General features: G+C 49.0%; 1 protein-coding gene across 1 annotated transcript; it reads left to right on the top strand.

The window, feature by feature from the left end:
- The first annotated feature begins 4,109 nt into the window (after nucleotides 1-4,109).
- Nucleotides 4,110-11,985, top strand: LOC308673426 (cytochrome P450 1A5-like). Its single transcript, XM_081337061.1, has 7 exons — nucleotides 4,110-4,893; nucleotides 6,775-7,642; nucleotides 7,912-8,038; nucleotides 9,011-9,100; nucleotides 9,611-9,734; nucleotides 10,513-10,599; nucleotides 11,556-11,985. Exons 2-7 carry the CDS (start codon nucleotides 6,809-6,811, stop codon nucleotides 11,857-11,859), a joined length of 1,566 nt encoding a protein of 521 aa, XP_081193187.1. The 5' UTR covers nucleotides 4,110-4,893; nucleotides 6,775-6,808; the 3' UTR covers nucleotides 11,860-11,985.
- The last annotated feature ends 8,942 nt before the right edge of the window (nucleotides 11,986-20,927 follow it).

Below are 20,927 nucleotides of genomic sequence, written 5' to 3'. Positions count from 1 at the left end.
CACCAAAGGGGGGGTTGGCAATCCCAGACATGTCAACATCTTCTAACCTGACAAAGGGAGAGCGAGAGAGGTTGGCATAAAGCTTTGCAGATCTCAGCCTGTGGTTTCTGAAATCATTTTGCTCCCTGGCTTTCGTTTATTCGTGTCAGAAGCCTCTCGGTTAAAATAAGGGATATTATGCAACATGAAACCCCAAATATGAAACACAAGACTAAAAGTTAAACAGACCTTGTCCAGAAACTAGCAACCTTAATTACATTTTGTCGTGCTGTCTTGAGGTCCTCAAGTCTACACTGATCGGGATACAAAGGACAGGTATACATATGTGTCGTTGTTTGCATGGCACCACAGTCGCAAAAGGCAGAGGCCACCGGATAGCCCAGGGGTAGGCAACCTCGGCTCTTTTATGACTCATGCTGGCTCAGGAATTCTGGGAGTTGAAGTCCATGAGTCATAAAAGAGCTGAGGTTGCCTACCCCTGGCCTAGGCCTAGGCCGCTTTATGTCTTGTGGACTTCAACTCCCAGAATTCCTGAGCCAGCCATGCTGAGGGAAAAGGGAGAGGTTTCCAAGCTGAGCCAGGCTGGCTCAGGAATTCTGGGAGTTGAAGTCCCTGAGTCATAAAAGAGCTGAGGTTGCCTACCCCTGGGATAGCCCCATTTGTTCAGTGTCTCTGGATCTTGTTGTGCCTGTGTGTAGTCTATTGCTCGGTCTGTACAATGGCACACCGACAATGTCTTTTTTCACACAAGTCATCCTTGACTTAAGACCACGATTAAACCCCTTATTCCTGTTGCGAAGCAAAACATTTGTGAAGTGAGTTTTGCCCCATTTTACGACCTTTCTTGCCACAGTCGTTAACTGAATCACTCACACGGTTATTAAGTGAACCTGGCTTCCCCATTGACTTTGCTTGCCAGAAGGTCGCAAAAGGGGATCCCTATGACCCCAGGACACTGCAACCGTCATAAGTATGAGTCAGTTGCCAAGCCTCTGAATTTTGATTGCATAACCATGGACGGTTGTAAGTGTGGAAAATAGTCGTAAATCACTTTTTTCAGTGCCGTTGTAACTTTGAGCAGTCACTAAATGAACGTAAGCCGAGGACTACCTGTATTCTACCTTTTCTCCTGCCTCTTTCCCTGCTAAATTTAAGTGTGTGTTTCCATCACAGGCCCGCGATCCCCGAGCCTTTGATTATAATAACAATAAAGTTGGAAGGGACCTTGGAGGTCATCTAGTCCAACCCACTGCTCAGGCAGGAAACCCTGAAATACCATTTCAGACAAGTGGCTGTCCAGTCTCTTCTTAAAAGTCTCCAGTGATGGAGCACCCACAACTTCTGGAGGCAAGCTGAATTCCACTGATTAATTGTTCTCACTGTTAGGAAATTTCTCCTTAGTTCTAGGTTGCTTCTCTCCTTGGTTAGTTTCCATCTATTGTTTGTCCTGCAATCTGCTGCTTTGGACAACAGAACAGAACAGAACAGAACAAAACAGCATTGCAAGGTACCTGGGAGGTCATCTAGTCCAACCCCCTGCTCAAGCAGGAAACCGCTACCATTTCAGACAAACGGCTGTCCGGTCTCTTCTTAAAAACTTCCCGTGTTGGAGCATTCAGTAGATCTTTATACCATAATAGACCCAGGTATGTTTCCAAATCCCCTTTTTAATTTAAGAAAGGGGACAGCTTCTAAGATCATGAATGATCTCGCCAGATCAGATTGACAGAACCAACTAACCCGACGGAACAGACTTTCTCCAACAGCGGCTGGGCTACTGGACCACGTTTCTCGTTTAACCGTTAGCCCCAATTCTCCAGGCCAGTGGGAACAGGAGCCTTTGAACGCTTGAAAAACCAGCAGCTGAGAAAAATTTGGACGCCAGCCACCTTTAAAACAGGCTGTCCAACTCGGCCTCCTTGAGATCAAAGAGGATCCATTTTACCAGCTCTTTGCCCAGCTTTTCAGGAGACAGACTTTTAAACATTATTTGACCGTGAGTGGCAATATCTTCAGTCAAAACAACTTTTGACATCTCCCTTTTGGCCCTGCAGCCTCAAGTGCCTTAGAATTTCCTTTGTTTATAAAAGATTTAACAGAGAGCCTTCCCAATAATAAAGGCAGGGGTTACTATTTGTACGAGATAAAGGCAAAGTTTCTTCCCCCCCCCCCCCCGCCAGGCTCCTGGTGAATTCGTGAAGACGTCTGTAAAGTTTCCTTTGGCAGTAGAACAGAAATGGATAGCCACTGCCTTCTCCTACAATATTTCTTCTCCAACTTCCAAATTTGACCTAAAGTAGGGGTGTCTGACCTTGGTAACTTTAAGACTTGTGGACTTCAACTCCCAGAATTCCCCCGCCATAAAATTATGACTAGCTTAGCAAAAAAAAAAGGGACGAGGTGGCTCAGTGGGTTAGGACGCTGAGCTTGTCAATCAGAAGGTCGGCAGTTTGGCGGGACGAATCCCGAGTGCCGCGTAGCAGAGTGAGCGCCTGTTACTCGTCCCAGCTTCTGCCAACCTAGCAGTTCGAAAGCACGTAAAAATGCAAGTAGAAAAATAGGGACCACTCCGGTGGGAAGGTAACAGCGTTCTGTGAGCCTTTGGCGTCTAGTCATGCCGGCCACATGACCACGGAGACGTCCTCGGACAAGCGCTGGCTCTTCGGCTTTGAAACAGAGATGAGCACCGGCCCCTAGAGTCGGAAACGACTAGCACACATGTGCGGGGGAACCTTTACCTTTACCTTTTTTTAGCAAAAAAAAAAAGTTGAGTTGTTTATTCAAGTCAGTAAAATGTATGGCAACATATAACTGTTATGGATAATGGATTTCAATATTTCTGTGGTTTTTCCATTTCTCCACCTGGCCCTCGAGTTGAGTAGGTAGGGAAAAAGCAATGGAGGAAATGAATTATGTTGATCCAGGCTATTGAGATAATAAGATGAGGGACTTCTATGAACTTTCTCCAACTTCTGACAGGTTCTGGTCATTTCATGCGTTCCTTCAGAAAAACAAATAGCTCCTTTGGGCTGTTCTTCACAGTCCAATTTCAGATACCCTGAATTAACCCCACCTCCCCCACTTTATCCCTATCTGTTTTCTCTCTTGGCTCTGAACAGTGGCATGAAAATGCTCTTTAGGGCTTCTCACGCGAAGTTGGATAATCTTTAACTTGCTTTTATCCTGCCTGGTCAGGAGATCCTGTCCTTTTTCAACCAAGGGATGAGTTCTTCAACCCCAATGTTCCACCAAGATCATCTTGTTCTCCTCACCATGGAATCATGGGGAAAAATGGTTCCCCAATAACATAACAGGAGCCGGTCGTACCATTAGGCAGTTCATTTTTGTTCACCTGAATCCTTAACAGAATAACAGAGACCCTCCCACACCATTTCAGACAAATAGTTGTCCCATCTCTTCTTAAAAACCTCCAGCGATGGAGCACCCATAACTTCTGGAGGCAAGTCGTTCCACTGGTTTATTGTTCTCACTGTCAGGAAATTCCTCCTGAGTTCCAGGTTGCTTCTCTCCTCAATTAGTTTCCGTCCATTGTTTCTTGTCCTGCCTTCGAGCGCTTTGGAGAATAGCTTGACTCCCTCTTCTCTGGGGCAGCCCCTGAGATATTGGACCACTGCTATCATGTCCCCCCTCGTCCTTCTCTTCATTAAACTGGACATACCCAATTCCAGCAACCGTTCCTTATAAGATTTATCCTCCAGTCCCCTGGTCATCTTTGTTGCTCTTCTCTGTACTCTTTCTAGAGTCTCAAGTTCTGGAGGCAAGCTGTTCCACTGGTTAATTGTTCTAACTGTCAGGAAGTTTCTCCTTAGTTCTAGGTTGCTTCTCTCCTTGATTAGTTTCCATCCGTTGCTTCTTGTCCTGCCTTCAGGCGCTTTGGAGAATAGCTTGACTCCCTCTTCTTTGGGGCAGCCCCTGAGATATTGGACCACTGCTATCATGTCCCCCCTCATCCTTCTCTTCATTAAACTAGACATCCCCAATTCCTGCAACCGTTCTTCACATGTTTTAACCTTCAGTCCCCTAATCATCTTGGTTGCTCTTCTCTGCACTCTTTCCAGAGACTCATCCATTGCAGTAAACAAACTAATGTAGTTCTCTTTGTTTGAAGAAGACCAGCAGCTGGCGGGCTGAAAATGGAAGACATCAATCACCTGGTTGGTGACAATTTACTCCAACATGGTCTTGTGATGGGTAGGAGGAAGAACCTTGAGGATCAGGAGAAACAGATGCAACCAAGACAATGGTCAGATAAAGGAAATTTGTGCCCAAGGCAGAAATGTAAAGTGAGAACACATCTCAGAAAAAACCCTCTGAATAAAAAATGTATTAGCTAGGTCCAGGATGACTTTGGTTTCCTCCTGTAGTCTGATCGACTTTGAAGAGTCGACAAGTTCACACAACACCATGAACCATCTTGGGCCTTGTTTTATTTGATTTATTTACTTATTAAATTTATTTGTTTGCTTTTGGCTCAGGATAGGGGCTTGCGGATTAATGTATTGTGCAAACCCAACCGACTGGACTTGATTAACTTTTTAAGTCCAGGCTTAAACAATGGTTGAATGCAAAAGAGAAATCCAGCCTCCTTCATTACCAGCAAAATCTGGAGCGATCTTGGTAATCAAGAAGCACGTTATTTATTATCTGTTTTTAGCCCAATGCCACGGGCTGCAATATTTTCCTTGGATTTTCTCCAGCTGGACTTGGAGAGCTTGTGGGTTAAATAATCATTTCCCAGATAGGAGAGCACAGAACGCTTTTATATAAAGCATCCAGCAGCAAGAGACACAGCGGAAGACATTTGGACAAGAATCTTTCCTTGTTGACTGTCCTGGCGTCACTGCTAGCTCTTATTCCTCCTGATTTTACCAGGTATTTATTAAGGGAGGGAGGGAGGGAGGGAGGAAGGGAGGAAGGAAGGAAGGAAGGAAGGAAGGAAGGAAGGAAGGAAGGAAGGAAGGAAGGGAGTTGGAGGGAGGAAGAGTAGAAGGAAGAAGAGGGAGGAGGGGAAGGAAGGAAGGAAGGAAGGAAGGAAGGAAGGAAGGAAGGAAGGAAGGAAGGAAGGAAGGAAGGAAGTTGGAGGGAGGAAGAGTAGAAGGAAGGAGAGGGAGGAGGGGAAGGAAGGAAGGAAGGAAGGAAGGAAGGAAGGAAGGAAAAAGTCAAGTCAACAAGGGAAGCCAGCTTTGCTTAACAATCATATGATTCATTTAACAACTGCAGTGATTCGCTTAACAGTTGTGGCCAAAAAAGTAATAAAATTGGACAAGGCTCAATTAACAACCACCTTGCCTAGCAATGGAATCCCTGGCCCCACTTGTAGTTGTAAATCAGGGGTGTCAAACTCAATTTCATTGAGGGCTGCATCAGCATTATGGTTGTCCTCAGGGGTGGGGTGTGTGGCCAGGTGGGCGCGGCCTACTGGGTGGGCATGGCTGGAGTGGGTGTGTCCTACTGGGTGGGCGTGGCCAGCTCTACATCGTTTGCATCAAGGGTGCCTATGGGGGCCTGGGCAGGAGTGGGACAGATCTGGGGGTCTCTGGCAGAAGGAGATGGGACCAGGGCAAGTGCCAAGGCATGGTCCACTGGAGGAGCCTCACTGTTCCTCTCAGGCCATGGGGAGGGGGGCTGGACAGTGACACAGAGGTCAAAAGCCCAGCCCTCAAGCACCCGCGGCACTAAGCCCAGACCCACTTCCCCAAGGGGGCGCCCAGCTGCACTTACCTCCTCCTCGAGGCTGCTGCTGCTGTGCTTGCTCTCCTTAGCCAGGTTACTCATGATGGGTACAAGGGCAAAGTCAAGAGGGAGGCCCACTCCCTCTCCATGTAAGGAGACCTAGCTTTGTATTCAAAGCTTCCTTAGCAATAGGATGGGAGAACCCCCAGGATAGGCCAGGAGGAGGGGGCAAGGGGATGGTGAAAGGGCAGCAGGGCAGGACTAAGGCAGGACTTCCCTCAGACCCTCCCTCTCCTTCCTTCCTTCCTTCCTTCTTTCCTTCCAAGAACAGAGTGGTAGGAAAATATTTGAGATGAGGGAGGGAGAAAAACAGGCAAGAAACGCAGCTGGGGAAATGTCATCCTTCATGAGGAATGAAGAAATGCACCGTCGCCTGGAAGTAGCCAGCACATGGCCCTCGCCTACTTCACATATCCGGCTTGGTGGGCTCTGGTGGAGGGGATGCCATGAGCAGCATGAGAGTCGATGTTACCTGTGCAATGCTGCCCAGCCCCCAGCCTGCCCAGTTTTGGCAGGCAGTGGGGCGCTCTCCTCACAGTGCCAAGAGGCTGAGCTGGGTGGCATGAATCTGAAGAGAAGCACAACGCTGCCCAATCCCTAGCCTGCCCGATGTAGACAGGGCCATGTGCTGGCCACTTCCAGGTGATGGTGCATTTCTTCATTCCTCACAAAGGGTGCTACCTCCCTAGCGTGCGCCCAAGGGGCAGGGCCGACACGGCAGGGGCTGGTCCTTCGCTGTTTCCAGACGGCCTTGTGGAGCTAAGACTGAATGTATTTCAGCATAGATGACCACCATGAAATTGTACATTGGCTCCCGGCTGGCCTGGGCCAGGGCCAAGGCAGCAGGGGCCATTCCCTCACTGTTTCCAGGATGGCTTTGTGGGCCACATGAAACCACTTTGCTGGCCCCATCCGGCCCCCGGGCCTTGTGTTTGACATGTCTGTTGTAAATCAAGGACTCCCTGTGCTGATTTTGCCTTCCTAATTCTGCCCCCCGTCCTATCTTTTCTCTAATTCCAGTTGAGTTTTGAAGAGGACCTTATTCAGTTTAGCCATGCCGCTCCCCTGGATCCTGGCATCACTTTCGGCAGCAGAGGTCCTGATTGGCCTGGCTGTTTTCTGCCTCCTCTTCCTCGTCCTCCAGTCCTTCCGGAGAAAGACCCCCCAGGGCCTAAAGAAAATCCCTGGTCCACGGGGCTACCCTTTGCTTGGCAACCTACTGGAGGTGGGGAAAAATGTCCACCTCAGTTTGACTCAACTGAGCCGGACTTATGGAGACATCATGATGATCCACCTTGGGACAAAGCCGGTCTTGGTGCTGAGTGGGCTGGAGACCATCAAGGAAGCTCTTGTGAAACACGGAGAAGTCTTCAAAGGACGTCCTGACCTCTACATCTTCCGCCATGTGACTGATGGGCAGAGTCTGTCTTTCGGCACGGATTCTGGACCGGTGTGGTTGGCTCGTCGGAAGCTGACTCACAACGCCCTGAAAACTTTTGCTACCTCGCCCAGCCTCACCTCCCTCTCCACCTGCCTCTTGGAAGAACACGTCTCCACGGAGGCCAACCATCTGATGGCAAAGCTCCAGGAGGTCATGCTCGCCAAGAACCGTCTTGACCCCTATCTGTACTTGACGGTCGCCGTGGCCAATATAATTTTGGCCATATGTTTCGGCAAGCGTTATGACTATGAGGATGAGGAACTGCTCAACCTTGTGATCAACAGCGAGCAGTTTCTGAAATCCACAGGCTCGGGGAATCTAGCCAACTTCATCTCTCTTCTTCAGTATCTTCCCAACAGCAATGTGAAAAAGTTTAAGAGCTACAACAAGCAATTTAGTCACTTCTTGCAGAAGAACGTTAAAGAGCATTACGAGAGCTTCAAGAAGGTAAGACATGACACTCTTACAATATCCTACAAATTCTGACATTTGGCAAACTTGCCCCCCTGGTCATCAAAATTAACTTCTGCTATTCTCCTAATACAAAACCCAGTCTAAATCAGATGAAAGACCAAAGGGACTCTATGAAAATGGTGGTGGTCTTCAATCTATCTCAAGCTGGGCTTCCTGAAACAAAAGCCGACAGTTCCTTGAAGCTGCATCTTATGGGGTATTACTGTAAGGTCAACACAACTTTTGTGGATCTCTCCTTTCAGGACCACATCCGCGATATCACCGATTCTCTGATCGAGGAGAGCCAAAAACAGAAGCTGGAGTCCAAGGGGAAAATTCAGGTCCCCCCTGAATTGATTGTGAACCTGGTTAATGACATTTTTGGAGCTGGTAAGATCTTTGCCTGAGGGTCTAAAGCGGGTAGGCAACCTTGGCTCTTTTATGACTTGTGGACTTGCATGAGTTGCATGAGTCTAAAGTCAGAGGACTATTCCTGGGTGGGCTTCTTGTCCAGACTACCTCACAGGGCTAACTTTAATCTAGCAAGTCTCCATGTACAGGCAATCCTTGACTTACAACAGTTCATTTAGTAACCATTCAAAGTGACGACGACACCGCCGTAAGCAACATATGACCGTTTCCCCACAATGAACCACCCTGGCACCATCCCTGTGGTCGCGTGGTCAAAATTCAGAGCCCTAGGCGATTGATTCAAATTTATGATGGTCGCAGTGTCCCCCCCAGAGTCACGTTATCCCCTTTTGTGACCTTCTGACAAGCAAAGTTCATGGGGAAAGCCGGATTCTCTTAACGACCGGATTGCTAACTGAATAACAGCAGGGATTTCCGTAACAAATGCGGCAAGAAAGGTCGTAAAATGGGGTAAACTCGCTTGCTTAGCAACAGAAATGTCGGCCTCTATTTCAGCCGTAAGTTGAGGACTACCTCAACTTACCACACACACCCCTTTCCTTTTCCTCTCTGGAAAACTAAGGAGGGTCTCCTTCCATGAGCTGAGAGACCTTTTACATATCAGTTATCCAATCTCTGGCTTTTCCTCCCATCTCCCAAGGCCATTCCCACAGGCCAGGACACTTGCATTGGCTTCTGAGTGGCTACTGCGGGATAATGGGAGAACCCCTAATTGCATTTATTCCTTACCTGGGACTGGGTTTGATTGGAGCGTGAGCAATCTCACTTCTCCATCCCCAAGGAAAGGTATTTGTGGAAGCATCTGGGCAAAAAGCCATCCCGCAGGTGAGACTCCTGTGTAAGTCCAGAAGGCAAGATGGGCTGGTTTCTATCCTGCCATGTCCTCTTTGTGAGTGTGTGTGTCTGTCTGTTTGTTGTTTGTTGTTACAGGTTTCAGCACAATAGCCATCGGGTTGTCCTGGTCCCTTTTGTATCTCGTCTCATATCCCGAAATTCAGAAAAAGATCCAGGAAGAAATAGGTACGATAGGATCTCTTCCTTCTCAGCCAGGAGAATGGATTTGGAAGCAGGAGTTATTTTTCTTAGGCATTTATTTATTTATTTATTTATTTATTTATTTATTTATTTATTTATTTATTTATTTGAATGCATTAGTCCCGCAATGCCAACGGACTCTTCACGGAACAAAATAAGAGGCTGGGTTTGCAAATTGACGCTCAGCCTTGGGCGGCGGGGGGGGGGAGAAACCAAAACAACCCAGCTTATTACTTAAGGCATACATACGCACGGCCTTTGTCAGCCCTACAGTGTAGGCCAAACTGAGAAACCGATCTTCATGTGGGCTTCTCCGGGATGCTTTTTTGAATTATGCTCTTGGCCCAGGCCCAAGCCTCTCTTCTCTGACCATTGCTTTAGCAGTAGCACTTCATCCTAACCTTCAAGGTCCCTCCCTGTGCCCAGTACAGCTTTAGAGATAAGGTCTTCTCAAGGAAAAGGGGAGATCTTTGATTCTTCCTCCCCACCTTCCAGATGTCAACATCGGCAGAGAACGTAAGCCGCGATTATCCGATCGATCCCTGCTCCCTTACACAGAAGCTTTCATCCTGGAAGTCTTCAGACACTCTAGCTTTCTGCCATTCACAATTCCCCACAGGTGAGTCCCAGATTCCAAAAGAGAGATAGATGAGCCCCCAGACCAGTCCCCGAACCTGGTCAGATCTCACCATTCATGGATTCTCGTGACTTGGTGCAGGATGTTCAGTGTTCTGGCAGGTTGGGAAGAACTGGTGAAATGGGGGGGGGGGGAGACCAAGAACTGGTGTAATGGGGGGGGGAGTCTTTCTGTCTTGAACAGAATGAGTCCCACTTTGGTGTCGTTGGAAAGGGCAATAAAGAAGGATCACCTTTGACAATGGGTCAGATTTGAGTGGGAGCTGCCAGGAAAACCATCCTTGAGCCCATCTCTATAAGAAAAGGATTTAAGCCATGGAGGGGTGGGGGGAGTTCTTGGTGCTCTCTGACCTTGACTGTTTTCTCGCAGACGTTTCATTACCCAACTAGGTCATATCATCAGTGATCTGACGGTGTTGAGGGTGCTGTGATGGTGATTATCGGGTCTTGATGATGTTACCTAGTTGGATAATGAAACATCTGCAAGAAAACCACCAAGCTCAGAGAACACCAAGGACCCCACAGTTCAACTCTGAGCTACAAATATTCTCTTCCATTGGCAATTTGTTCAACATCTGCATTGCTGCGTAAAGGCAATGCTAAATCTACCAGACAGTATCCTCTAATAATTATGTTTAGATATTTGGGGTTTGAAAATTCGCCTCCATCCTCTGTCCCATCTTTCTTTTCTTCCCAGAAAAGGTTGGGCAGACTTTTCTTTGGAAAAAAACACATTTATATTTTCTTCTTTTCCTTTGCAGCACCACTAGAGATACCATCTTCAAGGGCTACTTCATTCCTAAGGACCTCTGCGTCTTTATCAACCTGTGGCAAGTCAACCACGATGAGTAAGTAGCGAGTTCTCATGGAATAACAGAAATAATAAAATAACACGATTGGAAGAGACCCTGGAGCTCTCCTAGTCCAACCCGCTGCTCCAGCAAGAGACCTTATACACCATTTAATAATTTAATTTAATTTAATAATTTGATTTCTATACCGCCCTTCTCCCGAAGGACTCAGGGCGGTGAACAGGGCAATACACAATAAAAATCGAATACAAAAATTAAAAAGCCATTAAACATCATGCCCATAAAATCAATACATATTAAAGTTAAAACTAGTTTTAAAAACCCATTTAGACCCATTTAGACAAATGGACATCCAGTCTCTCCCAATTTCTGGAGGCAAGTCGTTCCACTGATTAACTGTTCTAACTGTCAGGAAATTTCTCCTTGTTGGAGAAATTGCTCTCCAGTAGGTCTCCTTATGGGGCCACCCACAGCTATTGTTAGATGTTTTGTGCCAGCCATTGGCAGTTACCCAAAAAGGTCATCAGATGGAAGCAAAGAGGCCATTGGAGAGAGTGTTTTATGGTTAGGGAGGGGCTGAGACCCCCCATAAATACCTCTGCTCAGGGGCTGCTCTTAGCTTCTTGTTCTTGTTCTTTCTCTCTTGCATGCATTCTCTCTCTATCATACAAGCATGGATGCCTCCATGCCATATAGCTCTTTCTATATAATCTATCAATGAATAAAGCTTCATAATGATTGCATCTCTGCATCCTGCCTCTTTTACTTGGAAGCACCTTAACGACCCATCGATCTCTCGTGAGTTTCATCTTCACAGCTTGCTCAAACATGGTTTGTTGGCTACAACACGAGTCTCTGGATTCTCTCAGGGCTTGGCTAAGCCCAAGTCAAGCAACCATATTAAGGCTTGGTGTGGTGTGTGAACTCAAGTCAGCAAACTCGTATTTTCGAGCCGCTGGCCTCCATCCTTCATTCCATGTATCTCTTCGTAGGAATCTTTGGAAAGACCCCTCGGCCTTCGTTCCCGAGCGTTTCCTCACTGCCAGCGGGAAAGAAGTCAGCACGGCTGAAAGTGAGAAAGTCCAGATATTCGGTTTAGGGAAGCGGCGATGCATCGGCGAGCCCATCGCTCGACGGGAAATCTTCCTTTTCTTGACCAGTTTGCTGCAAAACCTGCAATTCAGCATTCCCGACGGGGTGACGGTCAACATGACCCCTGTTTTCGGCCTCATCTTGAGGCACGAGCGATGTGAACACGTCCAAGTGAAACAGCGTTTTCCTAAAAAAACAGGCTAATTACAAAAAGGATAAATTGCTTGCCAGCCTGTAGAAAGAATCTCACTCTTTTCGGCATCTTTTCGACATATCCACCTAGAGGAAAGTATTGTATGAGCCTATCCAAAGTTAGTAAAAAAAAAGTTATAAGTCTCCCCGTTCAATTGTGTCTGACTCCAGGGTGGTACTCATCTCCGTTTCTTAGCCAAGGGAGCAAGCGTTGTCCGAAGACATTTTCCAGGGTCATACGGCCAGCATGGCTATACCCCGAGATTCACGGAAGGCGGTCACCTCCCCACCAAAGTGGTACTTATTGCTCTACTCGCATTTCCATGCTTTCAAACTGCTCGGTGAGCAGGAGCTGGAGCAAGGGACAGGAGCTTTGGTCTCGAACCCGGGCTGTCAACTTTCCATCTGACAATCTCAGCATCTTTAACAGCTGAGCCATTGTGCCCCCTGGAAAATGCTAAAATAAGCTTAATAGACCCATAAATCATAGACGGGGTGGGGGGTGGGTGGGAGAAACCCGCTGCTGTGATTTCTATAGCTACAACTATATACCGAACAAAATCACTCTTTTCTTTCTTGGTCCAGCCATTCAGCTTTATTAAATAACTTGGATTTGAAACGTATTTTCTAAACTTAGATTGTAACCCCTTCCACTCTAGTTTTTGTGTCCTAAACCAGAGGTCCTCAACCTTTTGGGCACCAGGGACCGGTTCTGTGGAGAGTGGTTTTTCCATGGACCGGACGGTGCATGGTTTTGTCTGCTGACTGCATCCCACGGATGGAGCTTTGCTTGTTTTAGCGGATCCGTTCCTGGCATGCCGTGGCCCGGTAGTGATCCATCGACTGGGGTTTGGGGACCCTTGCCCTAAACAACTCCTCCCCTCCCACGCTTTTCTGACCGAAAGCTCTTAGGAAATAGAAAATTGGTGCTTCTTTAATTGATTCCCAAACTTCTAATAAAAATATTCTCCGGTATCTTTGCCCTGATGGGCTTGAAGCAATCCGGTTAGCTAGCCTGCTATTAATTTCCTTTCCCATGGGTTGATTCAACAGCCAGGCTCCTAAGGTGTGTGGGACTTTGCACGGATGCACACATGCTCAGACACACACACACACACACACACACACACAGAGAGAGAGAGAGAGAGAGAGAGAGAGAGACTGAAGGGCTGGGTTGAATAATGACCCTGGCATTGGTCCAAGTAAAAATGGGAGGCCTGTTATTATTAGCTGAGCGGTAGATCTCTTCTTATATAACCGCCTGGCAGACAAAAAGGAAAAAGAAAAAAAGAAAACTTGATAGGTTCACGAGGATTTGAGAGGTTCAAGAGTTTATCTGCGAGACAGAATACAGAAGAAAAGAGCTTGAAGGGACCTTGGAGGTCTTCTAGTCCAACCCCCTGCGCAGGCCGGAAGCCCGATATCATTTCAGACAAACGGTTGTCCCAACCTCTTCTTAAAAACCTCCAGGGATGGAGCCCCCATAACTTCTGAAGACAAGCTCTTCCACTGATTAACTGTCCTCACTGTCAGGGAATTCCTCCTTAGTTCTAGGTTGCTTCTCTCCTCGATCAGTTGCCATCCGTTGCTGCTTGTCCTGCCCTCAGGTGGTTTTGGAGACTAGGTTGACCCCCTCCTCTTTCTGGCAGCCCCTGAGATATTGGAACACTGCTATCATGTCACCCCTGGTCCTTCTTTGGAGAGGACATTTTAGGAAGAAGAAAAGCTTTTCTAAAAAAATCCACACTTTTTTTTAAGGCAGACTAAGGTGTGTGTTTGTATCGGGTGTTTTTTTTTAATTTGGGCACATCCATCTCTTCTCACCTTTCACCTCCTGTGTTTCCTTCAAAATAAGAGTAGCCTTGTTATCGTTTCCTCTTTAACATCAAGTACCTGGAAGGACCAACAGGTGGATTTAAGATTTCAAGCTCCTGGGTTTACCAGACTGGATCCACAGCACCACCTCCTGGTGGCCGGAGACATTGCAGGCTATTCAGCTTCCAGATGAAATTTGGAGAAGCAGCAACTCTGACCGGCCCCCCACGAAAGTATATACAGGTAGTCCTCAACTTAGGATGGATCCTGAAAAAAGAGACTTACGACCCAGATTTGGAGTTCCAATGTAAGCTCCCATCCCAGTTGCATGAGTGCATTTTGGACAACTGGCCGCATTTGTGGCCATTTACAGTATCTCGCTGGTCAGGTGACTGCAATTTCTGATATTTCTGCTGGAAACTCATTAAGTGGTTCAACTCACTTAAGAGCCACTTGGCTTAACACTGGATATCCTGGTGCCAGCTGTCGTATGTTGAGGACTACTTGCACAGTGGCTAATGGTTTGTCCCTAGGCTGGGAAGGAACAGAGAGACTGTATACAAGAATAGAATAGAATAGAATAGAATAGAATAGAATAGAATAGAATAGAATAGAATAGAATAGAGTAGAGTAGAGTAGAGTAGAGTAGAGTAGAGTAGAGTAGAGTAGAGCAGAGCAGAGCAGAGCAGAGCAGAGTAGATTTCTGGAGACAAGCTGTTCCACTGGTTGATTTTTCTCACTGTCAGAAAGTTTCTCCTTAATTCCAGGTTGCTTCTCTCCTTGATCAGTTTCCAACCATTATTTCTCGTCCTTCCCTCTGGTGCTTTGGAGAATAACATGACCCCCTCTTCTTTATGGCAGCCCCTCAAATACTGGAACACTGCTGTCATGTCTCCCCTATTTCTTCTTTTCTTTAGACTAGCCAAACCCAACTCCTGCAGCCGTTCTTCATATGTTTTGGTCTCCAGGCCTTTGATCATCTTAGTTGCTCTTCTCTGATTTGTTTTCCAAACTCTCAACATCTCTTTTGTGATATGGTGACCAAAATTAGCTGCAGTATTCCAGGTGTGGTCTTACTAGGGTTTTATAATATACAGTTATCCCAAAGGTTGGTGTGCACACCAAAACAAACACAGATGCACACACAAGCTAGGGAGGGCTGGTGGGAGATGTGACTTAATGGCCGAAGGTTTCTGGGTACAAATGGTTCCGAGGAAGCCCTGCGTCAAGATTCAGTTTCTGCACAACAAAACATTTCTTTTGTTGTGCACACAAATATGAACCGTCCCCAGGGCAGACCAGATCCTCTGTGTTGCTTCTGGACTCAGATGGCCCTTCAAATTATTTATTAAACCTCTAATTGGCACAATTCGCAAAAGTCTTCCAGGTGGTTGGCGAAGATATAAATTAAAAGAAAAAAGAATAAATAAATAAGTAAATCCTCACCCCGGCATCTAATACCATGATTAAACAGCAGGGGGAGAAAATCAATGGCAAAGCATGCAGGATTAGAATGCAAACACTGCAAATAAATTAGTTTTTTTTAAAAAAAGACACCCTTCCAACACTATTTATAAAGAGGACAGGTAAAATTGAGAGGGGAGTAATTGCACTGGGGTACAGAAAGAGATGCACAGGCATGCAGACATAATTCTAAATTACAGAGGAGGAAGACCAGGCTGAAATAAATAGCACAATAATGGAAATGACAATCTCAAAAATTATTTGCCTTCTTTTTTCTCTTTCTTTTCCTCTTCTTTCCTTTTTTTCTTCCCTTCCCCATCTTTCTCCCTCTCTTCCCCCTTTATTCCTCTTTTTCCTTGTTCCTTTTTCCCCCTTCTCCACTGTTTTTCTATTGCCCATTATTTTTCCCAGGACTGTATTTGTCCTCTCCCATGAATAAAAAGTTTTTATCCCTAGGGGTGATATGCGTCTTCTTCTCAAATTCCTGCTTCAGATCCTGGTTTAATTTATCCATCCATCCATCCATCCATCCACCCATCCATCCATCCATCCACCCAATCCCACCCATTCACCCATCCATCCATCCGTCCATCCATCCATAGAATCATAGAATCCTACGGCTGGAAGGGACCTTGGAGGACTTCTAGTCCAACCACTTGGCCAAGGCAGGAGTCTTTATACCATCCTGGACAAATGATTGTCTAATCTTTCCTTGAAAACCTCCAGCAATGGAACACCCACAGCTTTGAAACATTTATTCATTAAATCCATCCATCCATCCATGCACACATGCCTGCATGCATCCATCCACTCATTCATTCCAAGGCAGATGTAATTCTGAGCATGGACAATGAAGGAAAGTTTGTGGTGGGGGTCACATAAAGGTCATGTCATTCCCCCCCCCCCCATTTTGGACACAACACCACAGGCCTTTAAGGTTGCCCAACTCACTGTTGTGATTGTGCTGTAGGAGGTGCTGTGGCATCACTTTCCCTCCAATTCAAAGAGGGAATTGTTTTTTTAAAAAAATTATTATTATTCACTTTAATTGAATCCAGCTCCCCCATTTGTCACTGCCAAATTAAATATTTATTATTATGATTAATTTATATGGCATTCTTAGTTGTGCTCCACCAATAAATCCAAGCTGACTTAGGACCAGGAATGCACTGATTAATTTTGCATAAATCCAAGGGGGGGAAGTAAGTTACATTGATTGTTTAAAAAGACAGAATGGGGACAAAATCCAGACCAATTCTGCTGTCTTGCCCACACAGACGCGCACAAACACAAACTCGATCTTCAAGCACTGGACATCAGGATCCGCCTGTCTCTTATTTGGCTAGCAAGATGATTTAGCAAGCTGGCTTCTAGCTGTGGGAATGTAGTTCAGCTCCTTCAGTGTTTCTCTTGCAAAAAAAATGAGGCAAAGAAACAGACCCAGAGGTTTTTTTTTTTTAAAAAAAAACTTTTATCTTTCATGGTTGTCTTTTTTTTCCTAAAATGAGTAAACACACCTGCTTGCACCACAAGAAAAACCACAGGCTTAAAAAGGAAGTGCCCGGCGCTGCAGTTTTGATGAGGCTTTTTTTTTTAAGCTGGAAACTTTTAAGGTGGGTGGGCTGGCTGGGGAATTCTGGGAGTTGAAGTCCACCCCTTTTTCAAGTTGCCAAGTCTGATTTAAGCCTGCTTTAGATTAATTCTCTCCAAACTTACCCTCCCTAGAGGGGGGCTCTACTAAAAGCAGGGCTTTTTTTCTCATAGAACGCTCAGAACGGAGTTCCGGCACCTTTTTTGGATGGAACCTTGTAGGGTAGGCAAGGCAGGTTGTATGACATGTGTGAGATCCGGCACCTTTTTCTTTTACAAAAAAAGCACTGACTAAAAGGTAAAGGTTCCCCCGCACACGCGTGCTAGTCGTTTCTGACTCTAGGGGCCGGTGCTCATCTCTGTTTCAAAGCCGAAGAGCCAGCGCTTGTCCGAGGACGTCTCCGTGGTCAGGTGGCCGGCATGACTAGACGCCAAAGGCGCACAGAACACTGTTACCTTCCCACCGTAGTGGTCCCTATTTGTGAAGAACGGTCATAAGTTACTTTTTTCAGTGCTGATGTATAACTTTGAAAGGTTACTTAAATCAACGGTTGTAAATCGAGGATGGCCTGTATCATACCCCGTACAGGAGTTGCCCCTGCGGTGTGAGAACATGCCAATCCGGAGAAGAGAAAGACACACACACACACACAAAGAGAAATGGAGGGAGGGAGGGAGAGAGAGAGAGAGAGAAGGAGAGAGGAGGAAGAGAGAGAGGCAGGGAGAGGAAGAGGAGGGGAGAGAGAGGGAGACGAGTAGAGGGGGAGAAAGAGGGAGGGAGAGAGGAAGAGGAGGAGAGAGGGGGAGACAGAGAGAGAGAGAGAGAGGAGGGAGGGAGAGAGAGAGAGGGAGAGAAGGAGAGAGGAGGAAGAGAGAGAGGGAGGGAGAGGAAGAGGAGGGGAGAGAGAGAGGGAGACGAGGGGAGGGGGGGGAAAGAGGGAGGGAGAGAGGAAGAGGAGGAGAGAGGGGGAGACAGAGAGAGAGAGGAGGGAGGGAGAGAGAGAGAGAGAGAGAAGGAGAGAGGAGGAAGAGAGAGAGGGAGGGAGAGGAAGAGGAGGGGAGAGAGAGAGGGAGAGGAGGGGAGGGGGGGGAAAGAGGGAGGGAGAGAGGAAGAGGAGGAGAGAGGGGGAGACAGAGAGAGAGAGGAGGGAGGGAGAGAGAGAGAGAGAGAAGGAGAGAGGAGGAAGAGAGAGAGGGAGGGAGAGGAAGAGGAGGGGAGAGAGAGAGGGAGAGGAGGGGAGGGGGGGGAAAGAGGGAGGGAGAGAGGAAGAGGAGGAGAGAGGGGGAGACAGAGAGAGAGAGGAGGGAGGGAGAGAGAGAGAGAGAGAGAAGGAGAGAGGAGGAAGAGAGAGAGGGAGGGAGAGGAAGAGGAGGGGAGAGAGAGAGGGAGAGGAGGGGAGGGGGGGGAAAGAGGGAGGGAGAGAGGAAGAGGAGGAGAGAGGGGGAGACAGAGAGAGAGAGAGGAGGGAGGGAGAGAGAGAGAGGGAGAGAAGGAGAGAGGAGGAAGAGAGAGAGGGAGGGAGAGGAAGAGAGAGAGAGGGAGACGAGGGGAGGGGGAGAAAGAGGGAGGGAGAGAGGAAGAGGAGGAGAGAGGGGGAGACAGAGAGAGAGAGAGAGAGAGGAGGGAGGGAGAGAGAGTGAGGGAGAGAAGGAGAGAGGAGGAAGAGAGAGAGGCAGGGAGAGGAAGAGGAGGGGAGAGAGAGAGGGAGACGAGGGGAGGGGGGGAAAGAGGGAGGGAGAGAGGAAGAGGAGGAGAGAGGGGGAGACAGAGAGAGAGAGAGAGAGGAGGGAGGGAGAGAGAGAGGGAGACGAGGGGAGGGGGGGGAAAGAGGGAGGGAGAGAGGAAGAGGAGGAGAGAGGGGAGACAGAGAGAGAGAGGGAGAGAAGGAGAGAGGAGGAAGAGAGAGAGGGAGGGAGAGGAAGAGAGAGAGGGAGACGAGGGGAGGGGGGGAAAGAGGGAGGGAGAGAGGAAGAGGAGGAGAGAGGGGGAGACAGAGAGAGAGAGAGAGAGGAGGGAGGGAGAGAGAGAGAGGGAGAGAAGGAGAGAGGAGGAAGAGAGAGAGGCAGGGAGAGGAAGAGGAGGGGAGAGAGAGAGGGAGACGAGGGGAGGGGGGGAAAGAGGGAGGGAGAGAGGAAGAGGAGGAGAGAGGGGGAGACAGAGAGAGAGAGAGAGAGGAGGGAGGGAGAGAGAGAGAGGGAGAGAAGGAGAGAGGAGGAAGAGAGAGAGGGAGGGAGAGGAAGAGGAGGGGAGAGAGAGAGGGAGACGAGGGGAGGGGGGGAAAGAGGGAGGGAGAGAGGAAGAGGAGGAGAGAGGGGGAGACAGAGAGAGAGAGGGAGAGAAGGAGAGAGGAGGAAGAGAGAGAGGGAGGGAGAGGAAGAGAGAGAGGGAGACGAGGGGAGGGGGGGGAAGAGGGAGGGAGAGAGGAAGAGGAGGAGAGAGGGGGAGACAGAGAGAGAGAGAGAGAGAGGAGGGAGGGAGAGAGAGAGAGGGAGAGAAGGAGAGAGGAGGAAGAGAGAGAGGCAGGGAGAGGAAGAGGAGGGGAGAGAGAGAGGGAGACGAGGGGAGGGGGGGAAAGAGGGAGGGAGAGAGGAAGAGGAGGAGAGAGGGGGAGACAGAGAGAGAGAGAGAGAGGAGGGAGGGAGAGAGAGAGAGGGAGAGAAGGAGAGAGGAGGAAGAGAGAGAGGGAGGGAGAGGAAGAGAGAGAGGGAGACGAGGGGAGGGGGGGGAAGAGGGAGGGAGAGAGGAAGAGGAGGAGAGAGGGGGAGACAGAGAGAGAGAGAGAGAGGAGGGAGGGAGAGAGAGTGAGGGAGAGAAGGAGAGAGGAGGAAGAGAGAGAGGCAGGGAGAGGAAGAGGAGGGGAGAGAGAGAGGGAGACGAGGGGAGGGGGGAAAGAGGGAGGGAGAGAGGAAGAGGAGGAGAGAGGGGGAGACAGAGAGAGAGAGAGAGAGGAGGGAGGGAGAGAGAGAGGGAGACGAGGGGAGGGGGGGGAAAGAGGGAGGGAGAGAGGAAGAGGAGGAGAGAGGGGGAGACAGAGAGAGAGAGGGAGAGAAGGAGAGAGGAGGAAGAGAGAGAGGGAGGGAGAGGAAGAGAGAGAGGGAGACGAGGGGAGGGGGGGAAAGAGGGAGGGAGAGAGGAAGAGGAGGAGAGAGGGGGAGACAGAGAGAGAGAGAGAGAGGAGGGAGGGAGAGAGAGAGAGGGAGAGAAGGAGAGAGGAGGAAGAGAGAGAGGCAGGGAGAGGAAGAGGAGGGAGAGAGAGAGGGAGACGAGGGGAGGGGGGGAAAGAGGGAGGGAGAGAGGAAGAGGAGGAGAGAGGGGGAGACAGAGAGAGAGAGAGAGAGGAGGGAGGGAGAGAGAGAGAGGGAGAGAAGGAGAGAGGAGGAAGAGAGAGAGGGAGGGAGAGGAAGAGGAGGGGAGAGAGAGAGGGAGACGAGGGGAGGGGGGGGAAAGAGGGAGGGAGAGAGGAAGAGGAGGAGAGAGGGGGAGACAGAGAGAGAGAGGGAGAGAAGGAGAGAGGAGGAAGAGAGAGAGGGAGGAGAGGAAGAGAGAGAGGGAGACGAGGGGAGGGGGGGGAAGAGGGAGGGAGAGAGGAAGAGGAGGAGAGAGGAGACAGAGAGAGAGAGAGAGAGAGGGGGAGGGAGAGAGAGAGAGGGAGAGAAGGAGAGAGGGAGGAAGAGAGAGAGGCAGGGAGAGGAAGAGGAGGGGAGAGAGAGAGGGAGACGAGGGGAGGGGGGGCGGAGGGAGAGGGAGGGAGGAGGGTTCCCTAAGAGGAGGAGAGAGGGGGAGGACAGAGAGAGAGAGAGAGGAGGGAGGGAGAGAGAGAGAGGGAGAGAAGGAGAGAGGAGGAAGAGAGAGAGGGAGGGAGAGGAAGAGAGAGAGGGAGACGAGGGGAGGGGGGGGAAGAGGGAGGGAGAGAGGAAGAGGAGGAGAGAGAGAGAGGGAGACAGAGAGAGGGGGGGGAGAGGACTCTAGCGCAAAGCCCGGGCTAACCAGAAGGGGGCGCTCTCCCTTCGCCGCCGCTGGGAGGGAGGAGGCCGGGAGGAAGGCGGGGGGGGGGGGAAGGGAAGCCAGCGAGCCGGGCCGGGCCGGGCTTCGGCCGCGCAGGCGCCGTAGAGCCGCGGGCGGGCTGCTCGGGTTCCCTAAGCCAGCAGCAGCGCCAGGCCCGGCTGGATCCCGAGCGGCGGGGCTGGGTGGCGAGAGAGACGGCAAGGAA

The sequence above is a fragment of the Vipera berus genome (assembly GCF_964194415.1).
Source record: "Vipera berus genome assembly, chromosome: 12".
NCBI classification, from domain to species: Eukaryota; Metazoa; Chordata; class Lepidosauria; order Squamata; family Viperidae; genus Vipera; species Vipera berus.
The sequence above is the reverse complement of the archived record's forward strand: the minus strand, read 5'-3'. Positions and strand labels throughout refer to the sequence as shown.

What these genes read in the sequence shown, in the direction of transcription:
- LOC308673426 (XM_081337061.1), top strand. Translation starts at nt 6,809, where the DNA reads ATGCCGCTCCCCTGGATCCTGGCATCACTTTCGGCAGCAGAGGTCCTG. An exon ending in AAAGATCCAGGAAGAAATAG is followed by an intron (nt 9,101 to 9,610) that starts GTACGATAGGAT and finishes CCCACCTTCCAG; the next exon opens with ATGTCAACATCGGCAGAGAA. An exon ending in CCATTCACAATTCCCCACAG is followed by an intron (nt 9,735 to 10,512) that starts GTGAGTCCCAGA and finishes TTTCCTTTGCAG; the next exon opens with CACCACTAGAGATACCATCT.